Source organism: Gekko japonicus, unplaced genomic scaffold (genome assembly GCF_001447785.1).
Source record: "Gekko japonicus isolate JY-2015 unplaced genomic scaffold, Gekko_japonicus_V1.1 scaffold302, whole genome shotgun sequence".
Classification (NCBI taxonomy): Eukaryota; Metazoa; Chordata; class Lepidosauria; order Squamata; family Gekkonidae; genus Gekko; species Gekko japonicus.
In genome coordinates this window covers 286,377-300,416 of record NW_015170283.1, presented here as the reverse complement: position 1 = coordinate 300,416, position 14,040 = coordinate 286,377, and the positions used below count along the sequence as shown (strand labels likewise).

The 14,040-nt window shown below is 43.2% G+C and overlaps 1 protein-coding gene across 1 annotated transcript in view; it reads left to right on the top strand.

Moving 5' to 3' along the window:
• COL4A3 (collagen, type IV, alpha 3 (Goodpasture antigen)) overlaps positions 1 to 13,386 on the top strand; it is a 130,504-nt gene extending 117,118 nt beyond the window's left edge. Inside the window, exons 47-52 of the mRNA XM_015417824.1 lie at positions 701 to 799; positions 2,140 to 2,352; positions 4,476 to 4,653; positions 8,490 to 8,604; positions 11,616 to 11,788; positions 13,227 to 13,386. Of these exons, the coding sequence (XP_015273310.1) occupies positions 701 to 799; positions 2,140 to 2,352; positions 4,476 to 4,653; positions 8,490 to 8,604; positions 11,616 to 11,788; positions 13,227 to 13,311 (863 nt within the window). The 3' untranslated portion in view covers positions 13,312 to 13,386. The remainder of the gene's footprint in view (positions 1 to 700; positions 800 to 2,139; positions 2,353 to 4,475; positions 4,654 to 8,489; positions 8,605 to 11,615; positions 11,789 to 13,226) is intronic.
• Positions 13,387 to 14,040: the final 654 nt, after the last annotated feature.

Below are 14,040 nucleotides of genomic sequence, written 5' to 3'. Positions count from 1 at the left end.
CGTGTCATTGTAACTTGAGGATGTCAAATGAAACTCACACAACCAATCCCTAGTAAGCCTCATCTGAGTGGGGTTTTGAACCTGGTTCTTTCACATCCTAGTCTGACATTATGACTACTGTATCACACAGATACTTGAGTGCTGGCACAAAGCCACACATGTCAATGGCTGAGAAGTGTGTTTTGTGTCTATATAGCTGAGAATTGGTTATTCTCATGGATATTTCTGTGTAATTCAAAAGCTTGCACATCCCTGTCTTAGTAGTGGCTGATCCAGTATTTCAATACATAAACTTTGCCGCTGTCAAATGAGCCACAGCTTTTCAGAAAAGGCATAGATAGATAATACAATGTAGGCTTATAGCAGTTCGTAATCCACTGATTTTATTTTGTTAAAAAAATTAATAGCAATGTAGCAGTTTTTAAGAAATAAAATAAATACTAGTTTGATTTTCATTTCTGTAACAGCCAAAGTCAAGTTTGATTTTCATTTCTGTAACAGCCACAGTCACTGTTTGGTATTACAAATCCAACAGTTTTTGCTATCCTGCTCCTAGTTCCTTTTGAAACTGCTACTAGTGAGTGTTCCTAATTATAAACCCCGGGGGGTGTGTGTGATAGCATTCTAGGGGTTGCATTTAAAAAAAAAAAACCATTGATAAAAGCTGTTTGTTAATGTTTATTTTCCTACCTGAATCCAGGGCCTCCAGGTATGAAAGGTCTACCAGGCAGTCATGGGATTTCCGGTAGACCTGGACCCCCTGGGCCGAAAGGAGACAAAGGATTTAAAGGACAAAAAGGTAAACCTCCTCCCCCAAAGATATGGGCATCAACTAATAAAACACTTGTGCTGAAGCAATACTGTTGACTCCTTTGGCATTATTCCAGTGTTATCTATTTTGATGGCTCAAGACCTGAAACTCTTCTAGAGATCTTTTGCAGGATTTTAAAGCATTGCTCATTTATAACATACAGCCTGCTATTAGAATGGCATTGAAGTACTGCCAGAATTCTGTGTTTCTGACTGTAAATAATACAAGTGTCTATCAGACTGTGTGTTCCCTCGTTTTCAAATGATATGTGATGATGATATGGAACATACAAGCTGTCAGTGCCATCAGCAGTCCCAGCAAGGAATCCCTCAGTCAGGTTTTGTATGGGGGCAAACTAGATGAGACGCAAGACCTGTGTAATTAGGATTTCTTATACTTTGAGTCACTGCAAGAGGAAGTATATAACCCTGTTTTTCCATGCTTCTTCCACAATTGCTGCTCTGAAGATGGAGTTAGCTCCATAGGAAGAAACAGACAAGGACAGTGCTACACTTGGCCTTCTCCTCCCCCGTGCCAATGGCAGATTCAGAGCAGCTATCTAAGTTGTGTAAGAAGCATCGGAGGAAAAGGTTAAACTCCCCTCCCCAGTGAGTCTTCCCTAATCTTTAAAGCAGCCTTATGGAGCTGCTAACAAGTTTTAAAAACTCTGTGAGATATCCTAATACTGGAACTCTTGTGTCAGATCTAGTTAATATGGTATCTATTTATTAAGGGGGCATTTTTGTCAGTTTCCCTTCTTGCATTCTGCAGAGCTTCAGTAGGAAGGGGGAGGCAGGAAAAATCCACTCCACTACTTTATTCACAGTCTTTTGGCAAACGTTACATTTTCCAAACTAGAACAGATGCATACAGATAAGATGAAAGAATGTAGGTATATTTAAGGGATTCTTTGGGCTCATTAGAAAGAGCACTATGGCATAGAGTTCAGGGAAGCCTTCTGTACTTATTTCAGTGGCCAGTTGCTTCAGGTGGGATGAACCACTTTTTTCATACTATAGACACCATAGCAGTCTTCATATGTATTTCCTTGCAGATTAGATTCATTGTGGCACTTCAGACCTTTTATTATAATAGTGGACCACATTATTGAATACTCAGTATAATACCACAGAACAAAACCAGGGTCCTCCATATTTAATTCTCATGTTTTGATGTGGCAAACCTAGCAAAGGATGTGAATACCTTCTTTATCTTACGTAATTGAAAGGTCTTGATATTGCAATCTCATATTTGCTCAAGAATATGCACATACATACACATATGCAAAATATACTTTAATCCATTTATTTTTAATTTTTTTCATTCAGGTTTACCTGGATTGCTTGGTTTACCTGGTATAATGGGACCACCTGGACACCCAGGAATATACTTACCTGGCACAGCAAAAAGAGGCTTCATCTTTTCACGGCACAGCCAATCAGCAAAAATTCCTTTATGCCCACCTGGGACAACTGAGATCTATAGTGGTTATTCTCTTCTTTTTATACAAGGGAACGAGCAAGCACATGGGCAAGACCTTGGTACTTTTATAAATACATGCTTCAAATATATATAGATAAATATATTTATTTATTTACTTCATTTATAGCCAGCCTTTCTTGGTGAAACTCAAAACACATTACAATACAAAGAAACTCATCTAAAGAATTACACATCATAATGCAGAAAATGGGTTACAAAGCTAGAAGAAAATGCAGTAAAAAGCAAGGTTATAGACAATAAACACTGCAATAAACTACAATCTTATTGATATATCTAATTCTCAACATGGCCAAATCTGTGGTTACATAAATCCAGAGATTAGAACCATGAACAGATGAGATACATCTACAAACTTGGAAAAATGGCCCATATTTGCAGAAAAATCTGAAAGGCAAAAAAAAAATAAAAATTTAAAAAATTGGGGAGTTAAATCCACCAGAATAACACAAGCAGCAGCCCTCAGTAGGGTTGCCAAATGGGGCCGGGGGGCGGGGAATCCCCCGCTTCGGAGGCCCGATTTCCGCCACGGCGGAATCAGTCCCCGGGGGACTCCGCCCCCTGAAGTTGGGGGCGTGGCCCCCATTGTCAGGGGGGAAACCATATGGTTCCCCCCGACGATGTGGGCCACGCCCCCAACGTGAGCACGTAGCACATCACTTCCAGTGATGTGCTGCTGGTGCGCGCTTTGTACGCGCATCCATCTCAAACTCCCGGACCCCGGCGAGGCTCCCCCGCTCCGAGGGGTGAGTCGACTTGGCAACCCTAGCCCTCAGTGACTGCTGCTATGCACTCCCACGGTATTACCAGCCTTCATGCTTTGCTTTCTGTCAGTAAAAGGCAGGAGGGGAAAGGGGCCTGTCAGCAACAGCTGTGCAACTTGCTACCCTGTGACTTGCACAACTCACCCAGGCCCAGTTGCCTACTACTGTTCAACAGCAGCCACCCCATGAAAGCCACTGTGTTGTTTTGGTTACACTACCGAACTAGGATCTGGGAGATCCAGGTCTGACTCCCCACTCTGCTATAGAAGCTTACTGGGTGAACCTGGGCCAGTTACATATTCTCAGACTAACTTACCTCACAGGGTTGTAGTGAGGACAGCATGGATGAGAGAATGATATAAACTGATCTGCGTCTCCATTGTAGAGAAAGGGGGGGAATATACATGAAATAATATAGTTGAAGATGGGGACAGATAAAAGGTAGGTTGGTTGATGGGTGGGAAGGCAAGAAGGAAGCAGGGAAATGTGAGGATATGGGGGTTGCCAAGAGGATGGGAAAAGATAATGGCGTGGAGAAGGGGATACAGGGGGAATGAGGTGACCCCTGCAAGTTCTGAGGTGACCCCTGCAAGTTCTGAGGTGACCCCTGCACTGTGCAACTGGGCCTGGCTGGGTGGCCAGCACTGCACAGAGCTTTCCAGGGGGTGAAAGCTGCAAGGGGGAGTGAAGGAGGGAAAGCTGGAGACAGGAGAGCAGATAATGGTAGGTGGGGGGTGGAGAAGGAAGCAGGAAAAGGGTTCAGGAAAGCAAAAAAAAAAGTAGGGATGGGGAAATACGATGCTCCTCACAGGTTTCCCATGTATTCCCATGTGTTCTCCTGAGTTGTTCCATTACGCAACTGTTCTAATCACTTTATAAAAATTCCTTCCTGAACATTTATGTTTCACACATTGTGTCAAATGACCTTACGCAGGCCATTCCATACACAGAAGGTCTTTTTGCTGAATACAACTGCCTCAACTTTACTATGCAAAAGCAAACCTCAAAACATTTAACTTTCCCAGGAGATGATGCATATAGAACCAGTTCTGTGCAATAATCCTTTTGTAATTATTTCACCTGATAAAAACCTTCAGCCTGGAATCACACCTGACGGGAATTATTGTTTTTTGGACTTTGCACCTTCACTTCCCTATGTTCCATCTTAATCCCCTCTATGCTGGTTGTTTCAGAAAGTTTGTGAAGGACGCTACTAAATCATTAACTTCTCTTTCTTTCAACTGTTTTTTCCCCTCACTTTTTAAACTATAGCATCTTCATATCTTGTTCAATCACACTTCCTTAATTATAGTGCTTCCCAAGAATGTGTGGCTTTCCTCATAGACATGTCTTTTATTTGAGATTTTGAAACATCACAGCATCTCTTCTGAATCTTCTAGGAACAACAGGTAGCTGTCTTCAAAGATTTACCACCATGCCCTTTTTATTATGTAATCCCAGTAATGTGTGTAGCTTTGCTTCTCGCAATGACTATTCATACTGGCTGTCAACTGCAGAACCAATGCCAGCTGATATGGCACCAATTTCTGGGAAAGCTTTGGAACCCTATATTAGCAGGTAATATTTTAATGTCTTGGGGTGTTCCTTCTTTGATTGTATTCCAGAACAAATATTTCTTTTGATAAGGATATAACAGATTATGGTTTATTTCCCTAAACCCTATGGTATATCTAGTACAATTTATTAAAAAATAAATAAAGGGAGAATTTAAAATGAAATTATAAAATGGCAAAAAACAATTTGAATGAATAAAATAACTAATTTGTTTTCCGTTATTTTTTTCAAGTTACAGCTAGGAGTTGTGTTATACACTTCAGAATGAACATAGCCAGAAATGTTTTTTAAAAATTTACATACTTGTACTCAGTTTACATACATCCATTTAGTTTCAAAGTCTGAAATAATTTTTTCCCCCTTGCAAAGTACAGTTCCCATTTGGGCTGTTTTTCAAGGGGGCATGAAAGGTTGCAGTAAAGTTTGTGCAGCTACAGAATGCTCCAGCATACATTCAGGTGCCTTCGTCTTGTGATGCTTCCATCATTGGTACCTTGCATTCCAGTGGTAGTGTTCCAGAGAGTAACTATTCATAGACCAGCAAGGTGTAGTGGCTAAGAGCAGCAGACTCTAATCTGGAGAAACTACTCTGGAGAACTGGATTTGATTCCCCATTCCTCCACATGAAGCCTGCTGGGTAACTTTGGACTAGTCACAGTTCTCTCAGAAGTCTCTCAGTCCCATCTACCTCACAAGGTGCCTGTTGTGGGGAAAGAAAGAGAAGGCGATTGTAAGCCACTTTGAGACACCTTAAATTAGAAAAAAAGTGGACTATAAAAAACTCATCTTCTTCTGATGCTTCAACACCACTTTTTAACATGCCCTTTTCCATCCTAGTATCAGTGTGAGATCATAGTATATCCAACCTTGGCTACATGGTGATGACACTATTACTAGGAAAAGGGTTTTCTTAAACAAAAATGGTTTAAAATGCTGAATTAATCATCATCAGGAAAGCAGCACAAGGAAGTTGTGGTTAGGGATGGGCATGAATCAGCTCACAAACAAAAGTTCATGATCAATTTTGGCCAATTTGTAGTTCAGGTGGCTCAAGTGGTTAAGACGCTGAACTGCAGACTGTGGAAGGTCAGTAGTTCAGCGGTTCAAGACCCGGGTGCGGCAAGACAGGGTGAGCTCCTGTCTCTAGTTCCAGCTCCTGCCAACCTAGCAGTTCGAAAGCAAGAAATTGCAAGTAGATAAATAGGGACCACTTCGGTGGGAAGGTAACAGCGTTCCGTGCGCCTTGGTGTTTAGTCATGCCGGCCACATGACCACGGAAACGTCTTCGGACAGCGCTGGCTCTTTGGCTTTGTAACGGAGATGAGCACCGCAACCCTAGAGTCGGATTCGACTGGCTTTCGAGCAAGGGAACCTTTACCTTTACCTTTAAGTGATGTTTGCGAACTGAAGAAGCTCCATGAACTTCCACTAATTTTAAGGCAGTTTGTGGCAATTCATGAAGAGCAGAAAGCAGGTGTTTAAATGCCTCCCTTTAACCCCCTGCTTTTTGTTCCCCAATGCTATTCGCTGGGAAACCCCTACTTTCTGATTCCCACAAAAAACAGAGGGGAGCAGAAGGCAACGGTTTTAATGGCTTGAAGCTGTTTTACCCTCTGCTTTCTGCTCCCTGCAAAAAGTGGCAGGGAGCAGAAAGCAGGGGTCACAAACTGATATGAATTGGTTCAGTTAATAAACAAACCTTCTGGTTTGTACAGTTTGTGGTTCAGTCACAAACCATGAACTGAACTGCAACAATGTGATTTGTGCCCATCCCTAGTTGTGGCATCCAATGAAGCTGATGGGCAGTAGATTCAGGATGAACAAAAGGAAATGCTTCTTTATACAATGAGTAATTAAAAGGTGGACTTCTCTGCCAGAAGATGAGCTGCTGGCCATAGGCACAGGTGGCTTTAAAAGATTAGACATATTCATGAAGGATAGGTCTATCAATGACTATTAGCCATGGTGACTATTAGCCAGAAGGCATCATGGGAAGATCTTGGTTTCTATGCCTAGGGATGGGCATGAACCGGCTCACAAACTAAAGTTTGTGATGAATTTTGGCCAGTTCATGGATTGCAAAGTGAAGTTCATGGCAGGTCAACCAGCACAAACTTTCCACAAACTTTGAAGCTGTTTGTGGTGGTTTGTGAACAGATGCATTTCCAGACAGTTGGGGGGGGGGGGGCTTGTGACTTTGATTTATCTAGCTTGCACATGATCCATTTTATACACTCCTGAACCTGCACCTGTCAAAATGGCCACCTGTCATTTCTCCAGAAAGCGGTTTCCTGGGGGCCATAACTTAGACCCCATGAACCCAATCCGCACCAAACTTGGAGGACAGGTAGAGAAGAGTCACCTGGAGATCCTCCATGAGTTCAGTGTCTCTAGCATGCCAGAGGGGCATTCTACCACCTCACAAACCTCATGAACTGAACCAATTAATTTGGCAGCTAAAAGTTTGTGATGGTTTGTGGTTCATGAACCAGGCACACCATGAACCATAAACTGAACCCAACCACATTTTCCTGGTTTATGCCCATCCCTATCTGTGCCCTGTCTTCCCACAACAACTGGTTAGCCACTGTGTGAGATGGGATGCTGGACTAGATGGGCCACTGGTCTGATCAAGCAGGGCTTTTCTTATGTTCTTAAGTGAAGCTTGTGGGGGTCTTTCAAGAAATATTTTGTGTTCTGTGCAGCCATATTTTTACCAAAAATGTTTGCTCCAAAATATGTAATAATTGTGTATATGTATATAGGTTACGTGTGTGTGTGTGTGTTTATAGGTGCTCCGCATTCTGTATAACTGTACAATGTGGTTTGACAAAGGTTTTTGTATTTACTTAGAAAATTTCTGTCACCTTATCAAAGTCCTGCTCAAGACAGCTTACAATTAAAAAGCATAGTAGAAAATGAACATTCAATTATAATTATGTATATTGGATACCAGCCTACAACCAGGTTCCTAGCATGACTTCATACCCACTACAAAGGGAAACATGTTTTATTGCAAATTTATTGTCAGTATAATTAATAGTAGTAGTACATTTTAAAGCCCTGATCAACAGCCACTGTGGGACCCTTTTCAAAACAGGAGGGGGCAGGAAAGCAAAGCCTGCAAAAAGCTCAGTTGATGCTCCCTGACGGTTCATCCTCCCCTTCATGCTCCCTGAAGCTGGGAAAGGCATTGAGGGGGAAAGTGAGAAAACTGGACTTGATCATGGGAGAAAGGAGGAGCCTCTCTTTGGCAGGTCTCCATCTTCTCCTTTCCATTTGACTTCCCTAGAAAACCATTCTTCTCCCTAATGGTATGTTCTAGACTTACATTTCCTTCTGGTGAAGGCAAGGAGGAAAACCAACTGAAAACAAGACACCCCACCCTCTCTCACATATGCAGGTCTCTTTGTCTTCCTCCCAAACAGGTTTTTAAAAATGAGGGTTGAAGAAAAACTGGAGTCTGGGATGCCAGGAAGTTTTGGGTGGCCAGGCACAGCCAGTGGTAGACTGGGGGGCAGGGGCAGGGGGGACACTATGTGACATAAGGGAAAAAACTGGAAGAGATGTCACACCTCTCTAGGAATTGCTGAAAACTCTATGATTAAAAATTCACTCAATGGAAAAATTTTACATTCTTTTCCTTCTGCCGGCCACTGCAGCAGCAGGAAATGTGAGTTGGGGGCAGGGAATTTCCCAGCAGGGGCTTAGCAGTCTGTGGACTGATTTATCACCATCATAAACTGTCACGAACAGGTTCTCTGGAGAGGCGGCACAGACGTTTAATAAAATAAAGAACTACGGTCTCTTTTTTACCTAATAATTTTGTAACATTGTAGGTGTATTACCTGTGAAGGCCCTGCAATGATAATAGCAGTCCACAGTCAAACATCTTCGGTCCCACCATGTCCTGAAGGCTGGCAGTCTCTTTGGAAAGGATTTTCTTTTGTTATGGTAAGAAAAACAAGAACTACTTTTGCAGCTCTGAAAAAAACTAACGTGTTGGCCAAGGGAAAATATCATTTCTGAAGCTGGGCAGCCACAGGGATATTCAAACATCTGTGCAGTAGAATCAAATATTTAATTTTTTAATTGTGCTTAAACCAAAGGATCATCCAGAACAGAGATAATATATTGTGTGCTTACTGCAAATTACCAGCAGTCAACTCCTTGCCCCCCTTCTCCAGGGCAAAGTTCAGGGTTTTTCAGAGCCCAGGATTCCCTGTGCTGGAACAGCTGCAATTTCCTCAGGTGATAGGGCTATCTATGCAAGCTGCTCTCTATCTATATTTCTGAATGAAAAAGTTCTCAGCTCAGTCCCTGCTGTGTGCCCCTGCAACAAGTCTATATCTTTGATTCCCTACCCCCTCGATCTTTCGCACCTGGGCTTCAGTGGGGAACCGGCTTTTCCATCAGAGGGGTTCAGGAGAATGCCACTCTATCCAGCCAGGAGGGTGAGACAAATCAGGATGCAAACAGCTGTGCCTGGTCGTTTCTTTAATAGGTTTGGAAGTCCCCCCCCCCTTTCCCCCTCTCGGTTTTATCCTCCTCAGGATTAGGGGCTCCAGGTGCAGGATTTCTCTCTTGGATCTCTACTTGGGTAAATTGATTATGTTTGGTGTTATGTACTGTATATACATAATGCCTGAGCTTGAATTTCACCCCTATCTAAGCCTGGTATCATGAACGGCACAGTCTGATTGGCTACTCTGCGAAGTAGACCAATCAGGGTACAAGAAAGGTTATGGGGGGAGATGCATCCATTGGTGGTTGTGTTACTATTTTGATTGGTTCTTAACTCAGCAGTGGGCGTGGTTATCCAAGCCACGATAGTTTAAAAGAGAGCCTGTTGCTCTCCTGTTTGTGTTCATTCTTGTCTTGTTCAAATAAAGCTGAATCACCTGTTAATGAGCTGCCTGAAGTCTCACAACTTAACACTTGGGAAGCTTCTTGGGGCACTTCTTATGTGCTTGCCTAATGAGCTGAACTGCCGGTTCTTCAGCCTTGCATTCCTAAGTCTCATTCAAAGTGAGGCTGTCCTGCAAAGTTTCTCTTGTCAGCCCTCACAAATCCCTTCAATTCCCCAGTGCCACTTCTAGTTTTTGTGCTTTCTCTTTCCACACCAGTTCTTTCTGCACAGCCGTTCTCCAAGCTGTGGGCAAAAGCCACTCCAGCAGGCTGGCCCTCCGCTTCTTCTCTATGGCAGCTGCCAAATCAGCTGGGGAGCAGTTTTTCCCACTTCTGGCCAAGTCACCAGTCCACTCACGACTGCCAATATTTTACGCCTGAGCCCCGCATGCTGTGCTGGGGCCAGCCAGGGAGCTGACTTGCCAACATAGCCTCCTTCGCCAAATATTTTATGACTGAGCCCCGCATGCCCCGCTGGGGCCAGCCGGGGAGCTGACTCACCAACACAGCCTCTCCATCCTCCTTCCCTTGGAGTCTCAGCATATCGATTCTTGCAGGATCCTGCCAATTACACCACTGTATGGAGCTTTGGTCAGGAGCTCCTGGTTCACAGAAATCCCAAGGAAATGACATGCAAGATCCAGGTTTGCTTACAAGGATATTTTAATAAGCAATCAAACTTACAGAAATAGAAGGTTAAGTTCCCGTCCGCTGGGCCTCGAATGCACACATGCACAGCAGACCTTGCCAGAAACCAAGATGAGATGCATTGCTAAAACTAGGCATCTCATACCCTCACTGCTGGCTATGAGTCAAAAAGTCATTAATCAAGCTATCCCAGACACTAGGATGAGTCAGGCCATCTTGTACCTGGCTTCCAGTGGTGAGAGGCAACAACTCAGGCTTTGAAGATAAGGGCTGCTAACAAGCATGTGAATGAGAAATATTCCCTTGAGAGTAGCCTGACAGCTGTCACTTCACAGAACTGAAGGCAAGCACCAGCCTGTAACAAAGATGGAGTTACCGAGGCTACACACTTGGTTCCCCCTCAGGCTTGCAGGAAAAGGTAAACCCTCAAATGGAGTGGGGTTTTTAATCCCCTCCCCTCCCAAAGGAGGCATCTTGTCTGCACTTGCACAGACCACATAAACCTACTCTTAGCGGGGAGGAGTCATTGCATGAGCCAGACAGGTTCATAGGGAGAAGTGGCACCAGTGCTGCAGGCTGGCTGGTGAGTGGCTGGCCCAGTGGCCAACAGGAGATGGCTCCCCCCCCCTCCCCAAGTCTCATGGTAACCCATTTGTAATATACAATTAAACTTCTTTTGGAATTCATGTGCTGCTTTTCATTTGATGGTAGAAATTGACAAGGATATTATCCTAATGTTAGCTAGCATCACCAATAAAACCAGCCTGTAGCAACTCTGCCATCCGCATACTGAGTATTTATTTATATTTATTTATTTATTCGATTTGCTATCCCGCCCTAACCCCTAAGGGTCTCTGGGCGGCTTACAGAGAGTGCTAATCACATTTACAGAATCTAACCTAGGGCCACAGACATACAGGGGTGGTGACTACCCTACCAGGCACCCTTTTTGTGGCGGATCTTCGGTTGTTGTCTTGTTCTTGCGGGCGGTAGTCGGCGGCGTCCTTTCTGGTGCTGGTCTTTGGAGTTCCCTTCTTCCGGCTGAAGCGATTCCATTTCCGGGCCAGGACCACTCGCACTTCCGCACATGCTCCGCTGCGGCCTCTGTCCCGATGAGGCTCCGGCCTGCTGCATTGCTCTGCCTCCGCGCCAGTTGGTCCTGCCTCCTTCGCTCGCTCGCTCGCTCCTTGCCTTGCCAGCCACCATTTTTCTCCATCGCCGTCGCCACTGCTTCGCTTCGCCGCTCGCCACTCACCACTGCAACACAGGGACGGGTGCCCCCCCTCTAGTAGCAGGTACCCATTAGTCTAAAGTACTAAAGTTCAAATAGGTTTCAACTCAAGTATTACTTACCTGCATTACAAAAATACCACTGAACATGTCCTCATGGAAGAAATGTATTATTACAGTATACAGGTGCAGGCTCGGAAGCATCTGGACAAGCACTGGCATCCCCAGGATCGTGTTTAGAAATTTTTTATGCCATCCCATTTATAGAATGTCACGGAAGAGGGACGTGCAATTATTATTCAAACTCCTACAGTTTCTGGCTGGCGTCATTAAATTCAAGAAGAATGTTCAGGTATGCTAGTTTCTGTTGTCTGTGCTGTCTGTGACAAAGCAGAGTACAGTTGTTGCAAAGGTGACAACCGTCTCATACTTTTCAGTAACAAAGGTAGTTGCATGTGTATTATACCCCCTGCAGTGACCCTGCCTCCCCACCCAGTCTATGATGTCAACAGCTGCATACAGTTCCTTGCACAGCTGTGCTATGCAGGGACAAGGGGCTAGTGGAACAATACTGATAACAGGGCAGAATTGGAAGAAGAAATTGAATCCTGAGATAATATTGATTACTGCCATATCATTGATTTCATAGATGCCAATTAGGTCAGCTTTGGCCTTGAATAAAAGACCCCTATGAAATATTTATTCTGCTGTGTACTGTATATTATGTTTGGAGTGTTTCATATACTAGAGTAGATCTTACTCCTATCCTACCATTCCACTAAGAAAACATTATTTATTAATTAAAATATTTATATCCCCCATCTTTGCTTTTGGCTCCAAGTTCCGTTAGAAGATGAAGAAAGGCTCCTTGGGGAATGATTAATCCACTCCACTGCTGACATCAATATGGCCAAAATCAGTGGATTCTTAAATCCAGATACTAGAGCTATGAACAGATGAGACAGATCTTCTTACAAACCTAAAAAAAGCCCCAGGTTTGCAAAAAAAAATCTGAAATTAAAAAAAAATAACATAGGGGGTAACACGCCCCCCCCCCCCAAATACAAGCAGTGCCTATGGTTTTAAGAAATGAACGTCCTTATATATGGGGGTTGCTAGGCAGCCACAACAATATGCCCAGTCTTCAAACTTTAGTTGCTGTCAGAAAAAGGGAAAGCTGTTTTTGCCTTTGAGGGATGACTCATCAGGGCCAGTCCCTGTAGCAACTATCCCCAGTCTTCTGTGGTAGCTCACTAAGTGACCTTTGGCCAGTTACATATTTTCAGCCTGGCCTGTCTCACAGGGTATATGCCACTTGGCCACATTTTTCCCTGGTAGAGGCCACTGGGGGAGGGAAGGCTGAAGATGGAGAGGAGGAGATTTAGCTGGCAGGTGGGCAGGGGGAAAAAAGGAAACAGGAAAATGGGAGAGGCTATGTGGGCTCTCAGGGATTGTTTTTTAGAAAATCATGAGAGAGGGTAAAATGAGATACCCTCTTTGCAGGTCCCCTGCTTGTTTGTGCACACTTTCTTCTTCTTTTCGGATTTCTACCCCGCCCTCCCGGCCGTAGCCGGCTCAGGGCGGCTTACATAAAACAAACAAGTTATATTAAAATATGAATTACGATTAAAACAATTCTAAAAACTGCCTACTGTTTTAAGACTTTACCTGTTATTACTAATTGGTTGTTACTGAGCTCTCACTCAGTTTTAATAAATGTTCATGACCATAATTTTTAGAAATAAATTATTTTTCCTTATATAAAGAGAAATTTTTATTCATTTTTAAAGGAAACCATTGCCACAAACTGTGAAAGCTGGAGAACTAGAAAAAATTATCAGCCGCTGTCAAGTCTGCATGAGGAGATCAAACTGAACAAAACGCCAATGAAGAATTAAACTCTTGACGCTGTGGCACAAGCCCACTCCACAACGGCAAAAAATAAATGAAACCCACAATATTTTCTGAACTTGTAGTTATATCTTTTCACTGAAAACTAAACTGTATTTGTACTTGAAAATGCCAATACCGTGCAGTAATGAAAAAGTGCAATATTTTAACTATTTTGTTTTAGATGAAATGCAAAGCACTTTCTCAAAGTAAATTATTTGTGCTGGCAGTACCACGGGTTTTTTTCTTTCTTTCTGAACTATGTCATCCCTGGGGCCACTTCAGTTATGAATTAAGGGGCATCAGGCTTTTAACTGGAAAACAGAATTGCCATTTTGGGGTAGTGCTTTTTCACTGGAAACAGAGCAGATAGGCAGCTGTGCTTTACATCGGTGTTGTCAAAGCAGATATTACTTAAACTGAAACTCTGGTACTATGGGGAACTGTAGTAGAAACAGCAAAAAAACAAAACACCCTGCATGAATCTTTTTGACAGTTCATCAAACACATGTCATCCTCTCCAGTTGGTCTTTTCTCTAGCTGGGTAAATGGGAACAGTAACATTATTTTATCAGTGAAGTAACAATGCTTCTAGACTAGCTGGAAATGCAGGCTTACAATACAAACTTGTTTTTTAGTTCCACAAGTGCAGTACATGTAGTTTACATATTGTTGGATCCTTTTTACTGACTTCATTAGGCCTTTGATTGAGTC